This window comes from Leopardus geoffroyi, chromosome E1 (genome assembly GCF_018350155.1).
Source record: "Leopardus geoffroyi isolate Oge1 chromosome E1, O.geoffroyi_Oge1_pat1.0, whole genome shotgun sequence".
In the NCBI taxonomy this organism is placed as follows: Eukaryota; Metazoa; Chordata; class Mammalia; order Carnivora; family Felidae; genus Leopardus; species Leopardus geoffroyi.
This window is the reverse complement of record NC_059330.1, coordinates 23,842,682-23,865,277: the sequence shown is the minus strand read 5'-3', so window position 1 is coordinate 23,865,277 and position 22,596 is coordinate 23,842,682. Positions and strand designations below refer to the sequence as shown.

Sequence of the window (22,596 nt, the reverse complement as noted above, 5' to 3'; positions counted from 1 at the left end):
TCCATGTAATTTTCATCTAAGCTGAAAAAACTGCAAATGTGGATTTTATAAATAGCTGTCCTTTTTTTTTTTTGAAACGTACAGAGTTATTTATAGAGATTCTAAATACTAGGGGCGCTTGGGTGGTTCAGTTGGTTAAGCGTCTAACTTCGGCTCAGGTCACGATCTCATGGCTCGTGAGTTCAAACCCTGCATCAGGCTCTCTGCTGTCAGCACAGAGCCCACTTCGGATCCCTCCCCGGCTCTCTCTCTTCTCAAAAATAAATAAACATTAAAAAAAAAAATTCTTAAACAATACCACATAAAATATATACCTTTAGGCATAGTTCCCTCTACTTTGAGTTTGAAATAATTGCTTTTATATTGTAGTGAGTTTTTATTCTCCCTCTACTATAAATAGGACATGACAGATGACCAGATCCCAAAAGGCTTCCTGTTGCTGCCTTTTAATTTTCTTCCTTACCTTGATTATCGGCCTTTTTCCTGAAAAGCCTCCATTTCATATTTAACTTTCTTCATCTCAAAGGATACTCTTTATGGTCCCTTTACCCCAACAGTATAAACAAAACCTTGAGACTTTCAGCTTTTGGGGCAGATAGGCATTTCCCAAAACACCTCTTCTACAACCCCTACTGCCTTCCACACCACAGGGTAAACGGTTTGGGAGTACTCAGCTCCACTATGCTGGGAAGAAGGCTTCTCAAACATTTTAAAGCAGGAAATACCTCCTGGTCTCCAATCCACCCACCAGAGGTCTGCTCCAAATATCCAGAGTCATAAAACACACGATGGGATTTATAGTTAAGGAAGTGCAAGTACTGTTTTCACATGCTGAACACAGTAAATTCACTGATCTGAGGGGGAAGATTCACCTGTTTGGCACACAGAAGTCACTGATCTGAGTGAGGAGGAGAAAGTGGCCTATCAAGTGACTATAAATCCGGTTGAGCATGTGGTCATGGACCAGAGGGCCTGTTCAACCTACCCTAGGTATTAAGAGAAAAAAGGAGGGAGAAAATGCAACTAAGCTACATCTTTTGTTGAGATCTAAGGAGCGAAATAGAATTTCAAGGAAATGTATAAAATCACCAGGGACAAGACCACAGGAAGACAGAAGAACAGACAGATCACAGTGAATAAGGAAACCAAGATAAGGTTTTTCTATTAAATCCCTCTTTTCCTAATGTTCCTCATAGAGAAAAACATTCCTTTCTGAGGTACTTCCTCCACCCATCAGAATGTCCCATTGAAAGATCTAAAAACCTAACAGGTGTCCTGAGAAGTAAAACTCAGCTACTCTGCAAAAGTCCAGACTAAAGTCTCAACATCTAACAACAAAAACCAACATAACAAAATAAGAACACTAGCTACCTACTTGTATCAGACATGACAGCTTTGGAATGTTTTCCCTTGAAAGGAAATCCAGGTTTACCTCTTGGGATTAAATTAAAATAAAGAAATAAAAATGGAGATATCTTCTTGCCTAACTATAGATCATGTTCTAATTTAAAACAATACACATAACCACTTTTTAAAAAACCATTTTTTTTCCTTTTATCTTTCCACTATGAGAGAAAAGTAGGGAGAAAAGAGGTAGGGAAAAGGAAACAGTATCTGAAAGAAAAGGGAACTATGGAGACTTAAAACAATAATCGGGAAATAATTATTCATTCATAATCACCAAGTGACAACCTTTTTCTGGGCTCCTTGTGATAAAGTACAGAAACCAGGCCTTTCTGGGATATGAAGTAGCAAATATAGTATCAATAAACTACTACATCTATTAGTTTATCCTAACTTGGATATTTTCCATTCAAATATTATTTTGCCCATTGTCATCATGAGCACTTAGAAACAGATTGGCAGGGGTGCCTGGGTGGCTCAGTCAGTTAAGTGTCCGACTTCGGCTCAGGTCATGGTCTCGCATTTTGTGGTTCAAGCCCCGCATTGGGCTCTGCACTGACAGTGTGGAGCCTGTTTGGGATACTCACTACCTCTCTCTGCCCCTTCACCATTCGCTCTTTCTCAAAATAAATAAACTTAAAAAATTTTTTTTAAACGAGAAAAAGATTGGCAATAGAAAATTAAATGTAGAGTAACCTTCTCATCCCTTTCTTGTCCTTGGTCTGGACAAGAAAGACCAGGTATGTTTAGGTCGTAAAAGAAACCACCAGACACTGAAGACAATTCTACCTATCAGAACCAACAATCCGAAGATACAAACATCCAAAAGGAAGTTTATGGCCCTCTAGACTAGAAGCAGGCTTCCTTTGGGAGGCCCAACATCACCATCTAATTCTGGTGAACATTTTATAACAATGACATTAAATGGTGACTCAGTCAGCAGATGTGTTTCCTCAATATAAAGAGGTTTTTTTAATGAGCCTACCTGCTGAGTCTGGGATTACAGGTTACTTGCATAAATCTGCAGGCCAAAGTGAAAATAATTATTCAGTAATGGTTAAGATTGGTATCACACATTCATTTCTTGTATTTATTCTTAACCTGGATGGTGGCTAACCGCAGGGAATATTTCTGATGTACAGAAATATAACAAATGTGCTTAAGTATCAAAACCATAACCAAAGTTATGCAGCTGACTGCCAGAAGAGCCCAAAATAATCCAACTTGATCTTAGCAACCTATGATTTGAAGACAATTCAGAATGGAATGTGACCTAATGTGTAATGCTCTCAAGACATTAACAATTGTTCAGGTAGGTGAGGCACTAATCCCAAAATCAGCAATGGACTGGTAGCTTCTTCCAGTCACAGCTGGACTTTTTGTAATTCCAAGGATGTCATAGGACAGGTTTAACAAGAAATTGTTAATATCACCTGTATTCAGTAAACTAGGACTCACTAAGACACATTGGATAAAATTATTTGCAGTTATGTTAAGAAGAAGAAGAAGAAAAGGCTCCCAGTTAAAACCAAATCAAGGTTCACAAGCATAGCACTACTCATTAGGAAGCATGGTTTACATTATATTCATGTGGACCATACCAGAAATAACATATAAGTAGTGAGGGGAGAACTACTCAGCATCAAGATGGCTATGGAATATGTACTTTGTTATCTGGACAGCTATAAGAATGTTGATTATTTTTATTGGCGCCAAACTGCCTAATTTGGCTAGAGTCTCTTTAACTATCTCTAAGTAAACATAAATAGTATTTCCAAGCTTTTTCCTATGAAATTGAATTTAAGAAGTAAAAAGAGTTTTCAAAAAATACATTTGGTCTTCTAGACTTTGGTTTTAATCGAGGCACCGTGTTCCTCCAAATGGACTTTTGCATTTTACTTGATATTCTGCTTTCCAGATAGGGTAAAAGATTAGAACAAATTTGCTCAAGAGGCAAGTTGCCTGAGGCAAGCTACTACTAGGCAAGCTATTGCTAATACCTGGAGGGGATGAGGGGTTCCTTGAAGCAGCCCACATTTCGTAACACTGATTCACAGAAGCCTGATTGTCTTGATCCCTCCCTCTAGGTTCAAAAGCCCCAGAAATCATCATCTAGCTCAGCAAAGCACACCATCAACATTCCTGCTTCTAGAAAGCAAAAGATTGAAATGCCGGGCACATAACCATCAATCAGGAAGCCAAGGTAAGCAAAGAAAGGGGAAGTGGCAGAGAACACAAGCTGTGGAATTCCAATGCTACCATGTCCAGGTGGTATCTGTAAAAGACAGTGAGACCTAAGGAAAGAGTGATCCAAACCAGTAAGATAGCTTTTATCAGCTACCAACATTCACGCAGATGTAGGATGGGGTGATGGCAGTGAGACCCTGCCATTACCAAAGAAAGAATGAGGAAACCCACACCTGGTATCCAGCAATATCACATTGGAAAGGAGCACCTCTCAAGCCTTCATTCCGGCTGCACATGACACGGCTACCTGGCTCTCAGCTCAAGCTGAGAAATCAATTAACTTCTTGATTTCCAAGTCTCTAAGATGAGGTGAAAGCAGCTGATATTTCAAAAGAAACTCAATGATATGAAAGCCTATAGATCCTACTATATTTACTGAGTTTTGGTTTGTTTTTTTAAAGAAAAATGTGAAATGCCAAAATAAAGAAAAGGACAAATCCATCTTTCTGGTTCACATCTTCAACCTTTCTTCTTCTCCCCCTCCTCCTCCTCCCCCCCCCCCCCCCCACCCAACTCTTCCTCTGCTCACCGTCCTATGCATCCAAACCCAAACACTAATAACAGCTCTTTTCTCCAAAGAGCTCAGCCTGTTGGAAAGAAAGTTTGGGCACTATCCATGCAGGTAAGAAGTAATCAGGATGACAAGGTGGGGAAAAAAGAACAGCAGCAAGTCAGAGTCCCATTGGCTTCTGCCTGTCCTGACTGGCAAAAGCAGAAAGCAAAGCCTCAAACCAGTTCTCTGACAGGCCCCAACGCCTCTGCAGCACCCCCCGTGTAATTACACACTTGAGTGACTGGACTCTGAAGAAAATTGAAGGCCTGAGCTCCGAACAGCTGCCATTTTCTCTCTCCATCACACCAGCGTGATTACTTGAGAAATGAACAGCCCCGGCTCAAAGCTACTCCAGAATTCTCAGAGGAAATATGGCTCCGTGTTCCAATAATGAGATTCTTAAGGCAAGCGTTACTTACAATCACTCCGCAAAAGGAGCGAGCCGAGCCCCTATATCTTACAAATTAGAATTTAAGAAACCCAGCGACAGTCTTGGACGATCATTACTCTTCTGCTGCTCCAAGGATTCTGGGCTTTGGTCTATTTTTAGTGCAGAAAACTGTTAAGTCCTTAAAAAGGTAATCATAATAAAATGAAAACTCACCATCATTAGCTCCCTAAAAAGGCAAATACACCCCATTTTAGGTCCAAACTGAGAGATTCTTCCACTCCCTCCTCATTACCCTTTTCTGATGCAAAGTCTTGTTTTATCCAAATGAGAATTAGCAATCCTTATGTTAAGTTAAAATTAAAAAAAAAAAATCTAACTAGTCACAGATATCTTCCTTCTTTTGATTGAAAAAAAATCACCAAATTACCATAGATAATAGCACTTCTTTGCTGAAACCTGTCACTTGGGGAAGTTGAAATATTTTATACTGCTGATATATATTTTTTTCTTTCAAATGCATCTTCTGATTTCCCCACCATCTAGCCATTCTATGGTAGCAAAGGTAATGAACTCTCCTTGTAATTATGTTTTTAAAGGTAGCTATTCTAAAAAAAATGTTATATCCTTGAGAGTTAACCAGCTAGGCAGACATGAAGTTGTGGCACTGTTGTTAAACACAAATGTGAGGTAGGTAGTTTCCCTTTATTCTAAACTATGGAATAAAAAAACAGCAGTGGCAATTTATAGTTTTTCTTTCTCCCCCTCCAAGAAGAAAGAATGGAATTAAGGTACCAAAAATGTTAATTCCACAAAGGGACAAGAAAGGAAACTCTAGGAGTAAAATGGTACTTTGGTCCCCCAAAAAGGCAAAAAAGGCAGCCATAAGGCAGCTGTTCATGGGTTGGGGACTCTAACAATAGTCCTATGAAACTCTGATTCTAAGAACTAACTCAATCAGAAGAATCTAGGAATGAAGGACTTACATACTGTGTTTAAAAATCCTTAAGTTCACAAAAATTCTATCCACTGGTCAAATGTACATTAATTCTATTCACATTCTCACCTTTCACTCCCACTTTCTACTAGCTCTCATATTACGAGGTTATAGGGACAAAAGCATGCATCCACTACCATTACAAGAATCTGAGCTTGGAGTTCTATGTAAGTAAAGCAGAAAGGGACCAAAGAAGATGCAGAATAAATTTAAATTTCTTTGGTATGAGGGGCAGTACTGGATTTCTAACACTGTTTTTCATTCTTACATTTTGGGACATAATAGCCACTGCTGACATTCATGGAAAAAACAAGAGTTCTGAAGAAAAAGTACACTGGCTAAATAAGACTCAGTTTTAAAGCTACTGTCATGAGTGACACCAGGAAGCACAAGGCATCTCTCAGCAGAATCAAGAGATTTGAGTTCCTGTGCATGATTGCATGCATAATAGCCAGAACAATCCTTTCCTGACAGGAGTAGGTTCCTTCAGGTCAAGGACAGAGGTAAAGGTGAGAAACCATTCATCTACAACTCAAGCGCCATTCATGCCAAAATTACAGGAGACAAGAAGCTTTTCCTCTGACCACAGAACCTCAGAAGGAGAAATGTTTTCTCAACAACATCAACCATCCTTACAGGTTCTGAAAAATGGTACTCACAATAAGCATTGTGACCAGAAGATTCTTCTTGGTGACTTGAGCATGAGAGAAGATATAGTTTAGGACAGTATTCATGTCACTCTTGTTCTCTTCTCGAAGGGCAAACACACATTTGTCATAGTGACCTGCAAGCAGCAAAAAGAACTGGTCCTCATCTATGGTTGAGTGTTCACATTTACATGCCATTTGTTTGTTTGTTTAATGTCTATAATTCACCTTATAAGCAGTGGAACATTGTAAGAATTTTCTTGGATTGGGGCATCTGGGTGGCTTAGTCAGTTAAGCGTTCGACTCTTGATTTGGGCTCAGGTCACGATCTTGTGGTCGTGCAATGGAGCCCTGTGTCAGGCTTTGCACTGGTGGTGCAGGGCCTGCTTGGGAATTCTCTCTCAAAATAAATAAAAATTTAAAAATTAAAAAAAAAAGAATTTTCTTGGATGGATTTGTACAGAATTGGTAATGAGGTTTAGTAAAAGAAATGCCGGTAGGAGTCAGGCAATCTAGTGCAAGATCTGGGCTCAAAGCCTAGCTGTATTACCAATTTCCTATGTGCTTCCTGGCAAATCGCTTTCCCTCTCTGAGCCTCATTTGCATCCCCCACCCCCCCAAAAAAGGTAGAGGGAAGGTTTGTCTTATAGACTGAGCTGTTGGTGGTAATTCCAATCCTCACCCTTACTCTAAACTCTCATTTAGTTTCCTGAAATGATTTCCTTAGAAGAGAGGATTCTGTTGCTTAAAAAGAAATGTCAATACCATTAAATTTGATGATCTTTAAAGTCTGCCCCAGCTTGAGATTCTGGCTTCATGCCTGACTCACTGAAAATGTTTCACCCTAACTATAAGGAACAGGTTTTTGTTTTTGTTTTTGAAGAGGGGGCAGAACGAGGGTGAGACTCCCAAGCAGACTCCATGTTCAACGCAGAGCCCAATGAGGGGGGCTCAATCTCAAACCGTGAGATCATGACCTGAGCTAAAATAAAGAGTTGGATGCTTAACTGACTGAGCCACCCAGGTGCCCCTAACTATATGGAACAGTTTTAGCTCAAAAATAAAGCAACACAAACTTATCAATATCTGTAAGGGGGATGGTTGTTACCTCTGAAATCAACATTTTGCCCTGTGAATCCATGAAACAGCTAAACAACACCTAGCCATTCCAAATCCAAACTAAGGCATAGATCAAGGAGAACCTTGTATTAAGTCAAAACGTCTGCAGGGAGAATACAATTATGTACATCTTCATTGGCCATTCATAAGGCCACCAGGGGTAGGTTAGTTCTGGCTAGGAAAGCTATGTTTTGCCACAGAAACATAAGGATCAGGTTTACTGTAGTGATATCTACCACAGCATAGAAGTAATATTCACTTCTTCAGAAAACAGCTTACTCCAGAAGAATTAAATTTCCAAGCAAAGGAGAATTAGTGTTTGAATAGTCTCAATCAAGGTCAGAATTTTATGAAATTATGAAAATACTAAAGGATTATCATCTCAATTCAGATTCCATTTTAAGTTACAAACCAGAACAGTTTGACTGCATTACTATGGATTCCTAGAATACGGAGTACATTCAACCAGGGTAACTCGGTTCTGTTTTAAATATTAAAGATAAATATGAATTTTTTTCAATATGAAACTAAATATATCTGAATAAAGAACTTAATTCAGATATATTTGAATTAAGAATTGACAATTTCATATAAGACCTATTTAGAACAAAATAGAATTAGTTGTCCTATATAAATTCATACTTTTCCCAACCAACACTTAACTTTGAAGGCACAACAGAAATATATCTTGGTAAAGGGAATTACTAGAACAAGGACAGATAAAAAGAATATTTACCCAGGGAAAAGACAGCAGAGACACTAAGCAGAAAGAAAGCAATGACACCACATTTTTAAAAACCTTTTGTTGTGAGATATACATACAGCAGAATAAATACCCATATAACTACCATCTATCTTAGAACATTTTTAATTATCTTTGAAGGATCCTATGTGCTCCCCCTCAGAAATACCTACTAAGCTGAATTTTATGTTACTCACTCTTTTGCTTTTCTTTACATTTATTCCATTTATGTCTCAACATTATGTTTGTGAAACACATCCTTCTGTTCATATGTATAACTTGGTTCCTCAACTTTCATTGCTGTATAGTAATCCATTGTAGGAATATACCAGAATTCAATTATTTATTCTACTTATGTAATTCTAATGGTTTCCTATTTTGCTGTTATGAACAATCTGCCAATAAATAGTCCCATATATGTCTCCTTACAAACATGTGTAAGAGTTTCTCTAAAGTTTATTATCTAAGAGTAAAATTGTGAGGTTGAAGAATACATAAGACATTCAACTCTATTAAGTTTTGACAAACTTTTCCAAAGTGGTTTACACTTTGGAAATTTGCACTGTTACTTACAGAAGTAGTGAAAGATGATTTTTTAATTTTTGCCAATCTTATTGTGTTTTTGGCTTTCTCTAATTAGCAATGAGATTGCACATCTTTTCAATTTGTGGATCGTTTGTATCCTTCCTTTTATGAATTATCCTTTTATATCTTTTGCCTATTTTTTTTTCTTTTGCCTATTTTTCAAAGAGGTTGTCTTTTTACTTATTTACTAACCCCTTTCATTATAGGCATAGGTTTTGTAAGTACCTTCTCCCACTTTGTGGCTTATGTTTTCAGTCTCTTTATGGCATCTTTTCATCAGCCTTTTCCTTTCTAGTTTACACTAGATGTGTGGTTTACGCTAGATGTGTGTCTTCCATGACAAATCCTTCCCTACCCTGAGGTCATACGGCTATTCTCTTAAAAATTTAGTAGTTTTGCCTCTTTAGAACATGTTTAAGTCTTTAATTCATCTGGAATTGACTTCTGTGCATACGGTTTAAGATAGAGATCCAATTTCTTTTTTTGGTTTTGGAAATAAATAAGCCATTGTAGTATCATTTAATGAGAAAGAAGTCTATCCTTTCCTCATGATCTAAATGCCTGTTCTGTTATAATGTAAACTTTCATATATGTGTGGATCTGTTTCTGGGCTACTATGTTCCATTGGTCTATTAATTTTTCCCTATACCAATATCACAATCTCTTCATTAATATGGCTTTAGATTAAACCTTGATATTTCACTGGAAAATCCCTCCACCTTGTATTTCTTTACAAGTATCCTGGTTAGGGGCTCCTGGGTGGCTCAGTCGGTTGAGCGTCTGACTTCCGCTCAGGTCATGATCTCACAGTTTGTGAGTTCAAGCCCTGCATCGGCTCTGTGCTGACAGCTCAGAGCCTGGAGCCTGCTTCAGATTATGTGTCCCCCTCCCTCTCTGCCTCTCCCCTGCTCATGTTCTGTTTCTGTCTCTCAAAAGTGAATAAATATTAAAAAATAAATAAAATTAAAAAAAAAAAGAAGTATCCTGGTTATTGTCAGACTTTCCTTTCATGTAAATTTTAGAATTAGCTTGAAAAATTCCATGAAGATACCCTACTAGGATTTTTACTGAACATCAGTGAATCTGCAGATGAATTCCAGGAGAAGCAATGCTTTGCAGGTGTACACTCCAATCTAAGACCATGATACTTATTTAGATCTTCATTACTGTTCACTCATAATTTTCTTCAAAAAAGGCTTGTACATTTTTTATTAGACTTATTCTTTAGTGTTCCATATTTTGGGTTGCTATTTTAAATGGCGTATTTTTCTAAACTGCTTTTCTAAACAATTGTACTATAAAGACACACAAAATTCAATATACATTTGAATTTTGTATTCAACAACCTTTTTAGACTTTAATTCCAACAATAAATATGTGGATTTTTTGAGCTTTTCCAGGTAGATATCATACATATAACAGTGGCAGATTTATTTCCTTACTCCTTTCCAGTCCTCATACCTTTTAATTCTTTTTATCTTATTGCACTGGCTATGACATCCAGTATGATGCTGAATAGAAGCAGTGAGAGAAGGTGCCCTCGTCTTATTCCTGTCTTAAAGAGAATGCTCTCAACAATGCTTTCAATTTTACTATTATGCATGAGGTACCCTACAGATTTTTTGGTGGGGAAACTTTATATGTTTAAAGAAGTTCCATCTTATTCTTCATTTGCCAAGAGTTTCTCATGAATGAATATTAAATTTTGTCAAATATTTTTCCCCCATATCTTTAGGTGACCATGTTTTTTCCTCTTTGAATCCCTTAGATAATAAATCACATTAGTTGGTTTTTCCAATATTAATCAAGCTTGCATTAGTAGGATAAAGACAATTTGGTTGTGATGTGTTATTTTGTATATACACTGATGGATTTGGTTTGCTAATATTTACTTGAGGATTTTTGCTGGTTATGAGTGGCACAGCCGTCCTTTAAAAGATGCAAAAGGAAGCAAAATACGGAAGATGTTAAGTAATATTTCTAATTATGATGTTTCACTGCCACCTTGTGGCAGGAAGCAATATCAGCAGTATGTAGCTTTTAAAATCCTACCTAGAGGTATTTCACATTTAGAGACTTCATACATCATTTAATGAAGCTCTTCAGAGAAAGCCAGGGATAAATTCCACCTAAATGATACACTGAATAGTACTGGAAAATCTGAGCCTTTTTCACATGTCTGCGGTTCAATCCGTGGATTAGCTGCCAAGAGGCAAGCTCTTCAGATACAGTTTTTCAATTTCAGCCTGGTCATGACTCAACCAACTCTCACTAAACAAGGTCAAGAAGACATCAACAGGGAATACTAATCTCTACTAGAAAAATTATCTCAGCCCTTTCCCAGAAGGCACACCAGATTCACAATCTCATCAAGCTGTCTTTGTTGTTCTTTCTTTGGCACTAGTGGGACATGGAGGTTTAGTTTTTAAGAAAGTGGTGACAGGGCAAGAGTTTGTTAATGGTAGGTGTTAGTGACAAGATGAACTGGCTCTGCTGCTGCACAGTCCTACAAGGAAGCTTTCTCAGAAACAGAGTCCTCAGGAAGAGGTTTACCATTCTGGAACTGTGTCTCTACTCGCAGGTACTGCCGTAGCAGATCCATCACAACAGCCTTCATGTGGCCTCGGATGCCACTTCGGTACCTAGGCAAGCAGAAAAAATGTCCACTGAAAAACCTGACAGGCTAATACTATTAGAATAACAGACTATTTAAATAAGCCCAGAGCTTAAATTCTAAGCCTCAGAAATCTGCCTATAGACAAGAGTTTTTGTGGGTTTTTTTGTTTTATATAAAAGGAAAGAAAAAAAGGAGAACAAAACAAAACCAAAAACCACTTGACAGCCCTACTGAACAACATCCTGGTTCAGTTCCCACTGCTACGTAGAAATGATCATTATACTCCTGAAATGGCTCAGGGATATCTGAAAAATTTATGAGCATCTTAGAGTTGAAAATGTTCTGTGAATGTTCCTTTAGTCCAATAGTTGGTTATGGAAGCTAAGAAGAATGAATGTCTTACTTAGCCTTGTGCCAGAAGAAAAATTAAGAGTTTCATCAAAATTACCAGGAAAAAAAAGCAATGAAATTTCTATGCTTTAATAATTCACAGAAAGATGGAGAACACAAAAGTCATCAGAAATATTTTAGCTCACAGTCCTAAGATATTTAGATATCTAGGGTATTTAGAAAATACCTATATTTCCCAAGACACAAGTGCTTTCTAATAAGTCAAACCTGAGATAAATCTCTTGGTGCGTACTTAGAATAAAGGAAGGTATGGGTATGAACAGGTCTGGGAATCCTGTGTATCCTGGGAATCACGTTAACTTTACCTCTGTACCAGCTGGACAATGCTCTGAGTGTTCATGAAGAAAACTTCCCGTTCAGATTTCCGGTTCAATGTAGCTGCATGGCTATCTAGGATGTTGGCAATCTAAAGAAGAAAGAGGAAAAAAATGAAGCCAAACCCAACAAAGAGACCTAAAGCATTAGCCTGTGTAGCATCACCACCAGTAATCTTAATTATAACACAAAAATTTCCATCTTTCACATGCTGGGAGCAGCTGGAAGTTACTGGGCATAGTTTAGAGGCTTGTGTTAAATAAGCAAGCAACTGTTATTTCTTTTCACACTTTCCTAGATGAACTAATGAGTGTAACACAAAAGCTACCATCCTACCAAAGGCCCTTGACAGGCAAGATATGTTTACAGTCAAGGTTCAAACAACCTCTATTAAGTGAAAGATTTTTTCTTATAATCACAAATACTTTTACACTTCACATATAGTATTTTATTGGGCTTATATCCTGAGACACATTTGTGAAGGGCACAATACTTAAGACTGCAAAAGCACAACATCCAGACAGAGGATCCAAGCAGGAAGGAATCCTACAACATGAACTCCAGAAGTGGTAGCTAGTAGAGAAATGTAACTCTATAAATACCTGCTGGCTGGGAAACTGACAGAGGACTGATGTGATGTTGCTGGCATACTGAGCCATTTCCTTCTTGATAGACTTCTCCACATTCGGGGGAATACGGCCAGAGACACTGGTCATGATATCTTGCAATTCTAGGAGAGGCAAGGAGGGATCTCTGAGGGTCTTCATCAACCGCTCTACCCAGTCTTTTACCTGAGAAGGAAGTAAGATCCACACAAAATTAAAACCATCTCCAAAATAAAGTGATATATCTGGATTCAGTATCATGCAGTATTTACTATGAAACTATAATATAGGCATCTAACTCTTCCCTCATTCTCTGGTTTAAATCTCAATTAAATGTGAAGTCAATGACACAGATAAGCAGCAAGGATTTAAAGACTCCACATCCCACAACTAAAGGTGAGAGAGTTTCAGGCCAAACAGCTTTCTTTTCCTCCCTCTAAAAAAATCCTTATGTGATTTTTAAACTATCTTGGAGAACAGTACCCTATTTGTACACCCTTTCCCCAAGAGAAGTGATTCATACCCTGCTACTAAAAAAAGGATCTGGAAGGCAGTATCCATTCATTACGTTGACCAGATTATCCAGGACATAATGGAACACTCGATGGAGCTTCTCGCCTCTCAGTGCTGTGCTCTGGATCCGTGGCAGACTACCCGTGTGAAGCTCAGCCTGTCAACCCCAATGAGAGATCAAGTCACCCACTACCTTCTAGTCAGGTTACACATACACACTACAACTTAGAGTCATCATTCAAAACCAAGACATCTCTTTACCATACCCAGCTACAAGGAGAGAAATCAATGGAGGAATCATCAGAGGAAATCATAGAATCTTAGTATCGTAGTAATTTCTGCAAAATCTTGTTCCATAATGCTATAGGCACAAACACAAGGCATGAGATAGGGGGGGAAAAGCATAAGAAAAAACTAGCAAACTACGCATTGAAATCATCTGCTCCTCCAAACTACCCCTACCATGTAATCAACTCTGAGAGAGCAATATTAAAAGTACCCTCCTACTTACCTGTTGGACCTTGCTGGGGTTGTCTAACTGCATTTTTGCTATCACACAGCCAGGGTCAAGAGCTGCTCCAGGCCGTTTGACATAATGGATACAGCCAGACTCTGCTGCTGTTAAGGTCATTACCATCTTCATCACCTGTAACAAAAAATAAATAAAATTACAGCTTAGCCTCTCTTTACAATGAATGATTTAAAGAAGCTAGTTTTCCCTTCAACATCTAAGTCTACCTATCTAACACTATCTCTAATTCCATCCAGAATAATGAGAACCTTGAAATCTCCAACAAAGTAGAAGGAGGGCAATTAGAAAATCTCAGGACCTAGCTTTAGGGATTAATGACAGCTACCGACATTTCTTGTTTCTAATGTTTGAATTGATTTTGCCATAGTTTGTGTTTTACTTGTTTTATACTTAGACTTGATTAACAGTTCAGCCTCCTTATACCCATGATCTAGGTGTTGGTCTGTCAACCAAAGATACCCATGCCAAAATCTGAGGGTCATTCTTTACTCTTCTTTCTCCCTTATCTACCAATTACCAAGCCCTGTCAAACTTCTCAAAAATCTTCCTCTCCAGCCATGTCTTTGGTTTAGGCCCTCACCGTACCTGTTCTAGAGTACTTGAAAAACCTCCCAACAGAATTCCCTATCCTCTATACATCTCCAACGAGGTCACTAAATACAATCATTCTACAGCCCAAATCTCATTGTATCCATTGTCTATGTAAAATCCTTTTATGACTCCTCACTGCCTCCAGGGGAGTCTAAACGTCTTAGTGTGTCTCATAAGGTCCTTCATGATCTCAAGTTATGATGACTTACTTGGCATGTTTGCTTGGCACTTCCCATTAAACCTTAGCCAATTCTCAAGCAATATCGATATACCTGCAGTTCCCTAAATATACTATACTCTCTTCTGTGCCTTTGTACACGCCGTTCTTCCCTTTAAACATTTGTCCTGCCCTTCTTCACCTGGTATATTACTATCTACCTTTTAAAGAATTTTCTATTTATTTTAAGTTTATTTATTTTGAGAGAGAGAGAGAACAGAGAGAGAGGGAATCCCAAGCAGGTTCTGCACCATCAGTACAAAGCCTGATGCAGGGCTTGAACCCACAAACTGCAAGATCATGACCTGAGCTGAAATCAAGAGTCAGATGTTTAACAGACTGAGCCACCCAGGCACCCCTAAAGATTTTTTTAATGTTTCTTTATTTTTGAGAGAGAGAACATAAGTGGGGGAGGCGCAGAGAGAGAAGGGACAGAGGATATGAAGTGGGCTCTGTGCTGACAGCAGGGAGCCCAACATGGGGCTTGAACTCACGAACCACAAGATCATGACCTCAGCCGAAGTCGGATGCTCAACTGACTGAGCCACCCAGGTGCCCCAACTATCCATCTTTTAAAAGTAAGCTCAAAGTCCCCTCTCTTTCAGGAGGTCCTCCCCTACTATCCACCACATCCACCAGCTGCACCCCAATTTGGGTTAAGTGACCCCCCTGCACTCTGTGCTTAACTCTCTCGGAATTCATATTTCATTACTTGTCTGTTTTGTGGCCCCACTCCACCTATCTTTATTTTTTTTTTCTTTATAACCAACCAGTAAGCACTGTTGTTGCCCAGTATCTACCTTTGGAGCAAGAGATTCCTCATCTGTCAGAGAAAAACTGTGAGCTTTTTATTTGTTTTTAAAATCATGTTCATAAGCCAATTAAACCAACTGATGCTCTTTACTTTCTTTTTCTTTTCTGTTACTCTTCAGTCCTAGTCCATCCCAGCAGATGCTTTCCCCACCTTCCCCCCCACCCGCCCATGCCCTGAGAGGCCCACCACCACACTGACCTCAATCTCAGCATAGCACTGGCCAGCAAACACATGGCCTCCATCCTCCACAATATACTGGATTAACTTCCCAGCAGAAGGTGAGCGCATCACTGAAGGGTCATTTTCCTTCTCAAACACACAGGTCTTATTGCCAATTGTGATACGATATCTAGGAGGTAAGTAGGAGTATGTAAGCCAATAAATAAAGCACCTTGGGTTGTAAAGAAGAATGTCAGAATAATGTCAATCTGAAATAAAACAAAAACACAACAAAAAACCCACAACCCTCCTTCCTCAAACTGGAAACTTTATTCTATATACACACAGCAAAACAGAACATTCATCCCATCTTTGCTGAGAATGCACATAGACAAAATCTCCTTCAATAAGGGTCAAATTATGGTACATCTGTATAATGGAATATTATATGACCATTGAAAAGAATAGACAACTCTATTTTAAAAAAAGAACATGAAGGGGCGCCTGGGTGGCGCAGTCGGTTAAGCGTCCGACTTCAGCCAGGTCACGATCTCGCGGTCCGTGAGTTCGAGCCCCGCGTCGGGCTCTGGGCTGATGGCTCAGAGCCTGGAGCCTGTTTCCGATTCTGTGTCTCCCTCTCTCTCTGCTCCTCCCCCGTTCATGCTCTGTCTCTCTCTGTCCCAAAAATAAATAAACGTTGAAAAAAAAAAAAAAAAAAAAAAAAAAAAAAAAGAACATGAAGATGATGATGATATAATAACTAACAACTAATAACAACTAATAATTTCTTGAATGCTTATTATGTCCCAGGTAATGTTTTAAGCACTTTACATATGTTAATTCATGAAACTGTCGCACTAACGTTGAATAACTGGTGTTGAACGGTCTATGATAGCTGTTAAAGGAAAAAAAGAAAGTGCAGAACAGTATCTAAAGGTTATTTTTACTTGTGAATGTATGCAAAAGAAAAACACAGTATGTACATATATAAAAATTATATATCCACATAAAATTTCTGCAAAAATAAACTGTTAACAGTGGTTGACTGAAAAGATGAGAACTTATTTTTCATTCTCTACTTACATTGGAGTGGCAGAGAAACAGTGTTTTTAACTGGAAATAAACACTTTTGTACTCTCGAAATCTTTGTTAAGTACATGTACTATTCTTTTTATTTAAAAAAGAACACCCAAATAGGCCCTGAAAAATCCCAAGAGCTGGTGACTACTGAGAGGAAAGGCTGATACAATGACCAGCAAATGGACCTCACACAGTCCCTTACCTATCCACTTCCTCCTTCATGTATGTGGTATAACTGCTGCCATCATAGGACAGGAGCAGCCCTCCATCACTCAGCCGATGCACATCTACTTCTACGCATGAGCCGTTCATGATCACCACATACGAGTTGGGGGACTGTCGAGTCACCTGTAGGGAATGAGAACCAGAAGGGACAAGTCAGTGTGTCCCTTCCAGGTGGAACCCCAGACAAAAATTCAGTACCTTAAAGATATAGGTAAGAAAGCTCTGTCAGAGAGGAAGGTGCTCTTAGCATCAGTATCTGTGGGCATGGCTCAGCCCTGTTGCAAGCTAACAGGGTGACCCTAGATGCTTTTCTCTAGTCTGGTTATTCTCTGACTCCTGATCTCTTGGCTGCATATGTCACATTGAAGAGCACTAAAACACTGACACAAATGACTGTAATTTCACTAATACCCTATCCTGCAGTAAACCAAACATTTCCCCCATATCTTGACCTTTAAAGAAAGCAAGCTAACAAAGAAAGACAAAAAGTAAGGTGTAGTCTTCAATTGGGTTCAGCATACCTTAAGTACATATTTGACTCCCTCATAGATAAGTTCAACATCTACTGTATTCAGAAGCGTATGAGCAGGAAGAACTTGACCCCTGAAAGAACAACAATGTGAGACACATCTACTCCTAGAAAGTTCCAGAAGTTCATAAGGAAATCTCAAAGGTTATTAATTGTAGCACTTCCTAGAACATCAACACCAGAAGCAACCTAAAGGACGATCAGTAAGCAACTGATACATGAATTATGAAAAAGCCTTATAATGAAATATTATACAGTCATCAAAAAGATGAAAACATTTATGTACTAATATGAACTACCCTCCAAATTATACCATTAAATGAAAAGGGTAAGTGAAATTGTGAACAGTTTCAGAGTATGCTACTATTTGTGTTTTTAAAAAACAGGGGGTTGAGGGGCTCCTGGGTGCCTCAGTTGGTTAAGCATCTGACTTCGGCTCAGGTCATGATCTCACAGTTTGTGAGTTCGAGCCCCATATTGGGCTCTGCTAACAGCGTGGAGCCTGCTTCAGATCCTGTCGCCACTTTCTCTGCCCCTCCCCAGCTTACACATACTCTCTCTCTCTCAAAAATAAATAAACGTTAAAAAAATAGGGGGTGGGATGAAACAAATATTACGTGTATATGCTTATATATATTTATAATATGTCTGGAACATCACAGAAAAAACTGGTAACATGGGTTGACTACAGAGAAAAAAACTAGGTGGTCAAAGAACAGACCTAAGAAGGAAACTTTTCACTATCTACCTTTTTTGTGCCTTTTGAGTTTTGAACCATGTGAATATATTACTGGTTATTATAAATAAATAAAATTAAAACTTAAAAAAAGATAAATGCTCCACTACACTCAACCCTCATCTGCTCTTATCAACTGGGACTTCATTTGGGGTAGTAAAAGAAAAAAAAAAAGGCAATAGGCCATGGCTGGGTTCAGGGGAAAGGGAAGGACATTGCCAAGGAGGGAAATATTATCAAGAAAGATTTTTGAAAACAGAAAAAGGGAGTGATAAAGCAAGTGAGGCAAGAGGTAAATAACTGATGAATCTGTGCAAATATACAGAGGTTATTTGTACTACTCATGCCACTCTAAATCAAATTATTTCAAAATACAGGTTTTAAAAATAAATAAAAAATAACTAGCATTAAAAAGGTGGAGGGAAGCTTGCAGAGGAGATTTTATGTGTGACACATTTGTACACTAGTAAGGAAACCATTTAACTAGATTAAAGATTGCATGTTGAGGAACATGAGATTGCATGTTGCAAAACTGGACTGGTAGAAAGGGGCCAAAGTACATAGGGAGTTGAAAGTCACAACACTGAAGGATTTAGATTTAATACACAAGGGTAATGTGAGCTACTGAAGGTTTTAGTGCATGAAAGCAACACAATGAAAGATATTTATCATTAAGACTTGAATAACTGCAATCTCAGTTCAATTGTGACAATTTTGTTTCTCCCTTTCAGACACCTTAAAAGAAAGCTGATAGAAGTCTAATAACATAGAAGGAAACACAGTGCCTATGATTAAAGTGCTTTAAAATGATTAGCCCCTTGGACCATTCCTCCAGGGACTCAAAGGCAGAGCCTCATGTCCAGAGCCAGAGTTAGAAATTAGTTGAGCTCCATACAGTCTGATTCTCTACTTGAAAGACTCATGAGGTCATCCTGAATATCAGCCTCAATTACAAATTCCTGAAAGGTGTTGCAGTTAATATATGAAATATTTAGGGTTCAATGCTAGTGGGAAATACCAGATTTTCACCCCTGGGGGGGCGGGGGGGACTTGGAAACATTCGATACTTGTACAGGAGAGAATGCTTACTTCAGCTGGATTTGTTTTTAAAAAGCAACCCATTCTAACTCTGGATAAGTTAATTCCTAAAATCTGAAGTTAGAGTCCCAAAATAATTTGCCATGAAAACTCCCACAACTTTTCTCGCCCTCGCCTCCATCGTCACTGAATAATAGGTACCACTCACGAGCTGCCAGGGATAGGGAGAAGAATAAATGGATTTTTGAACCAGGACCACTGGTTGGCTTGCCTATGAGAAACAAAGCCTACCTTTCTAAGGAATGAAGGAAGTTAGAAATGCTATTCCGTAGGCTCACATCTGCCACGTGGAGAGCCCCACACACAACTCCCAACATGGTATCAGGTCGCTCTGCCTGAAAGAAAGAAAAAGAGGGCAGGTCAAAAGCATAGTCACTTGGCACCATGGCCCCTCAATTTAAATCAGATCCAAATTTGCTGTGAAGAAACAGCTAGCATTGAGAATCTACAACCTTATTGTTCAACTGATATTTGAGATAAAAACACGTTTTACTTTTAGAATTTGAATAGAGACTTCAATTAATTAGAGATGAAAAACATCTTTCTCTATACTCTCCCTAAGATTTCCACTGAACCAATCAAAGAAGAGCTCAAAAACAAGATTTTGTCATAAATAAATTCAAGGGGTGCCTGGGTGGCTTAGTCGGTTAAGCATCCAACTCTTGATATCGGCTCAGGTCAGGATCTCACAGATTGTGATATGGAGCTCGTGTCGGCTCTGTGCTGACAACACAGAGCCTGCTTGGGATTCTCTCTCTCCTGCTCTCTCTCTCTCTCTCAAAATAAATCAACAAATCCATTCAAAAAGGTACAAGTATCTGGCTACTGATAATCTCAAAGAAAAATGGTATATAATCAAAATTTGGAACCTTCAGATAATTTAGATGCATCTAATGATTCTATACAAAATCTTATTTAGAATAGCCCAGTGACTCAGGAACAAAGGGTAACTGCTGATTTAAATGAGACCCCTCTCATCAGCACTTGGTAGATGTATAAAAGTGGGTAACTCTGAAGCAGACTTAACATCAAATGAGGACAGACATATTTCAATCTCTAGACGCTTCTCCTCAAATATATTTTAGGAAATAATACTAGAACATGTAAAGTGACTGTGTAACACAAGCACAAGAACTCTGATGGTGCTGAAATTACACTGACTCCTGGATTTTACCAAGTAGATCAACAATCATTTACATTAGAATCAAATAAATTCTCTCTAGTGACATGGACTGATCACACCACAACCCTATAAAAACCCAATCCCAAAAGTTGTATGGCAAGTGGGGAAATACACACCTGTACTTTTTCTGCTATCAGTCTGTCTAGCCAGCCAGTGTCAATTCTATTCAGCTGAAAACTCTCAGTCTCCAGCAATTTGATGAGGTATTCAACTGTAGTTCGAAAGTCACCCCGAATAGATAGCTCCTTCAAAGCCACCACCATGTTTCTGGGAGAAGAACAGAAGCAGATCTGTTTCAGCAATGAGTGTTTTAGGGTTTTTCAATCATTTTAAAGAATTCTTTCAATTCTTCTGGAGTCTTAGGAGGGAGGAGAGAGACAGTTCCACAAACAAATGATGGTGCACATGTTACTTGTGTTCATTCACGTGCATTCCAGACAGGACTTTGTAAGTCAGTAAACTTACAAAGTTTGGACGGATATTACCATAAAAGCATCAGCATATCACCCTTCACTATGTAGAGTACAGAAAAAACTATGTGCAAACCACCCTCAGTTTTCACTTACTGAGTTTCCACCATTCTATTCATTTATTGCTAGCTAACTAGGATTAGGGCATAATTCTCCCCTCCTTATACCTTATTTATTTTATTAAAGTATATTTGACACAGAATAAAATATACTTAAGTATATAGTTCAATACATTTTTTCTAATGCTAATACCTTCATGAGGTTTCCATACAATGAGACAATAGGCTGGGTACAGTCAGGTAACAGCCTGACCCTGCATGTGAGAGGTTTTTTTTTAAGCTGCATTTTAGACATCTGTGGAAGGAATTGCTCATTACTTTTGTTACTTCCCAATTAGGTACAAAATGATCTAATTAAAAAAATTTTTTTTAATGTTTGTTTATTTCTGAGACAGAGAGAAACAGAGCATGAATGGGGGAGGGGCAGAGAGAGTGGGAGACACAGAATTCGAAGCAGGCTCCAGGCTCTGAGCTGTCAGCACAGAGCCCGATGCGGGGCTTGAACCCACAAACCGTGAGATCATGACCTGAGCTGAAGTCGGTCGCTCAACCGACTGAGCCACCCGGGAGGCCTAAAAAATGATCTAATTTTAACAAAATTTCAAATACTGTGAGTCGTTTCCTGTACCTTTCTGCCCAGTGCCTATCTCACAAAGGGCAGGTCCTTACTTCAACAAATATTTAATTTGTTGTTAATTAGGTATCTCACAGACTCAAGACACATACTAGACTCATAAGGGAGAGAGAATATATATACAATAACTGCTTTCAAAATATATGGCAGAATATCATAAATACCAGTAGAAATACAAGCAAAATGCTGGACTAGTTTTAAGAAGGGAGAAAATCCACCTCCCTATGGTTTCATGAGGCACATGGAATCCGACACGGGATAAAAGTATAGGTGGAATTAGGACAGTGATAGGAATATCATCCCAATGGTCCAGGCATTCCCTCAGCCTAAACCATTTTTCTGTTTTCCACCTCCATCTTCCTCTTTACACCCTCTTGGCCTGGTTTATTCCTATATGCTTCTTAACCGTCTAGATGTCACTTCTTTCTGGGAAACCGTCCCTGGTCTCCCCAGACTGAGTTAGCTGACTCAACTATATGTTCCTATAACGCATTTATGTAACCCCACTATTACAGACAGCACTTGCTACATTGAGTTTAGTTGCTTATTGCCTGTCTTCTTGTGGATTGTAACATCCCATTAGAACACAGACTCTATTTGTGTCTTCATTATATTGCCATCACCAACAGATATTAAGAAAATATCTGATAAATGTAATGAATGAATGAATGGACACAGGAAATGGCAAAAACAAAGGAAAAGAGGGGCAAAAACATGGGTTGTGTTCAGGATACATTAGGATTGAGGTATGAGGACAGGAACTAGTGACAAAGCCATTTATTCAACAAATATTTACTTAACACTATGTTCAGGGGATACAGCAGCAATAAGATAAACATGGCCCTGCTCTCATGGTATTTAGATGACCATCTATGGGAAATAATGCTGAAATGGGGATTGAGGCTATTCTGGAAAATAAGAATATGAACACCAAGCTGAAGAATATAGATCTAATGTTATGCAGAAAGAAGAAACAAACTGAGCTGAAGAATGAACTTCTGGCATGTTGTCAAGAAGCAAGGTTATTATAAAGACCATATTTTTAATATGCTAGAAGTTAACCTAGTTAGCTTCACACCATAGAGAAATGTACAGAACAGGTCAGGAGGTAAGGAGCAAAGGCTTC

At 38.6% G+C, this 22,596-nt stretch overlaps 1 protein-coding gene across 22 annotated transcripts in view; it reads right to left on the bottom strand.

Moving 5' to 3' along the window:
- ACACA (acetyl-CoA carboxylase alpha) overlaps window positions 1-22,596 on the bottom strand; it is a 278,038-nt gene that overhangs the window by 140,596 nt on the left and 114,846 nt on the right. For all 22 annotated transcript variants that reach the window (XM_045490597.1, XM_045490601.1, XM_045490599.1 and 19 more), the window contains 11 exons: window positions 20,424-20,574; window positions 19,356-19,459; window positions 17,283-17,364; window positions 16,739-16,884; window positions 15,496-15,646; window positions 13,655-13,789; window positions 13,154-13,300; window positions 12,628-12,816; window positions 12,016-12,116; window positions 11,236-11,324; window positions 6,249-6,373 (listed from right to left, as the gene is read on the bottom strand). In XM_045490597.1, coding sequence (XP_045346553.1) covers window positions 6,249-6,373; window positions 11,236-11,324; window positions 12,016-12,116; window positions 12,628-12,816; window positions 13,154-13,300; window positions 13,655-13,789; window positions 15,496-15,646; window positions 16,739-16,884; window positions 17,283-17,364; window positions 19,356-19,459; window positions 20,424-20,574 — 1,420 coding nt within the window. The remainder of the gene's footprint in view (window positions 1-6,248; window positions 6,374-11,235; window positions 11,325-12,015; window positions 12,117-12,627; window positions 12,817-13,153; window positions 13,301-13,654; window positions 13,790-15,495; window positions 15,647-16,738; window positions 16,885-17,282; window positions 17,365-19,355; window positions 19,460-20,423; window positions 20,575-22,596) is intronic.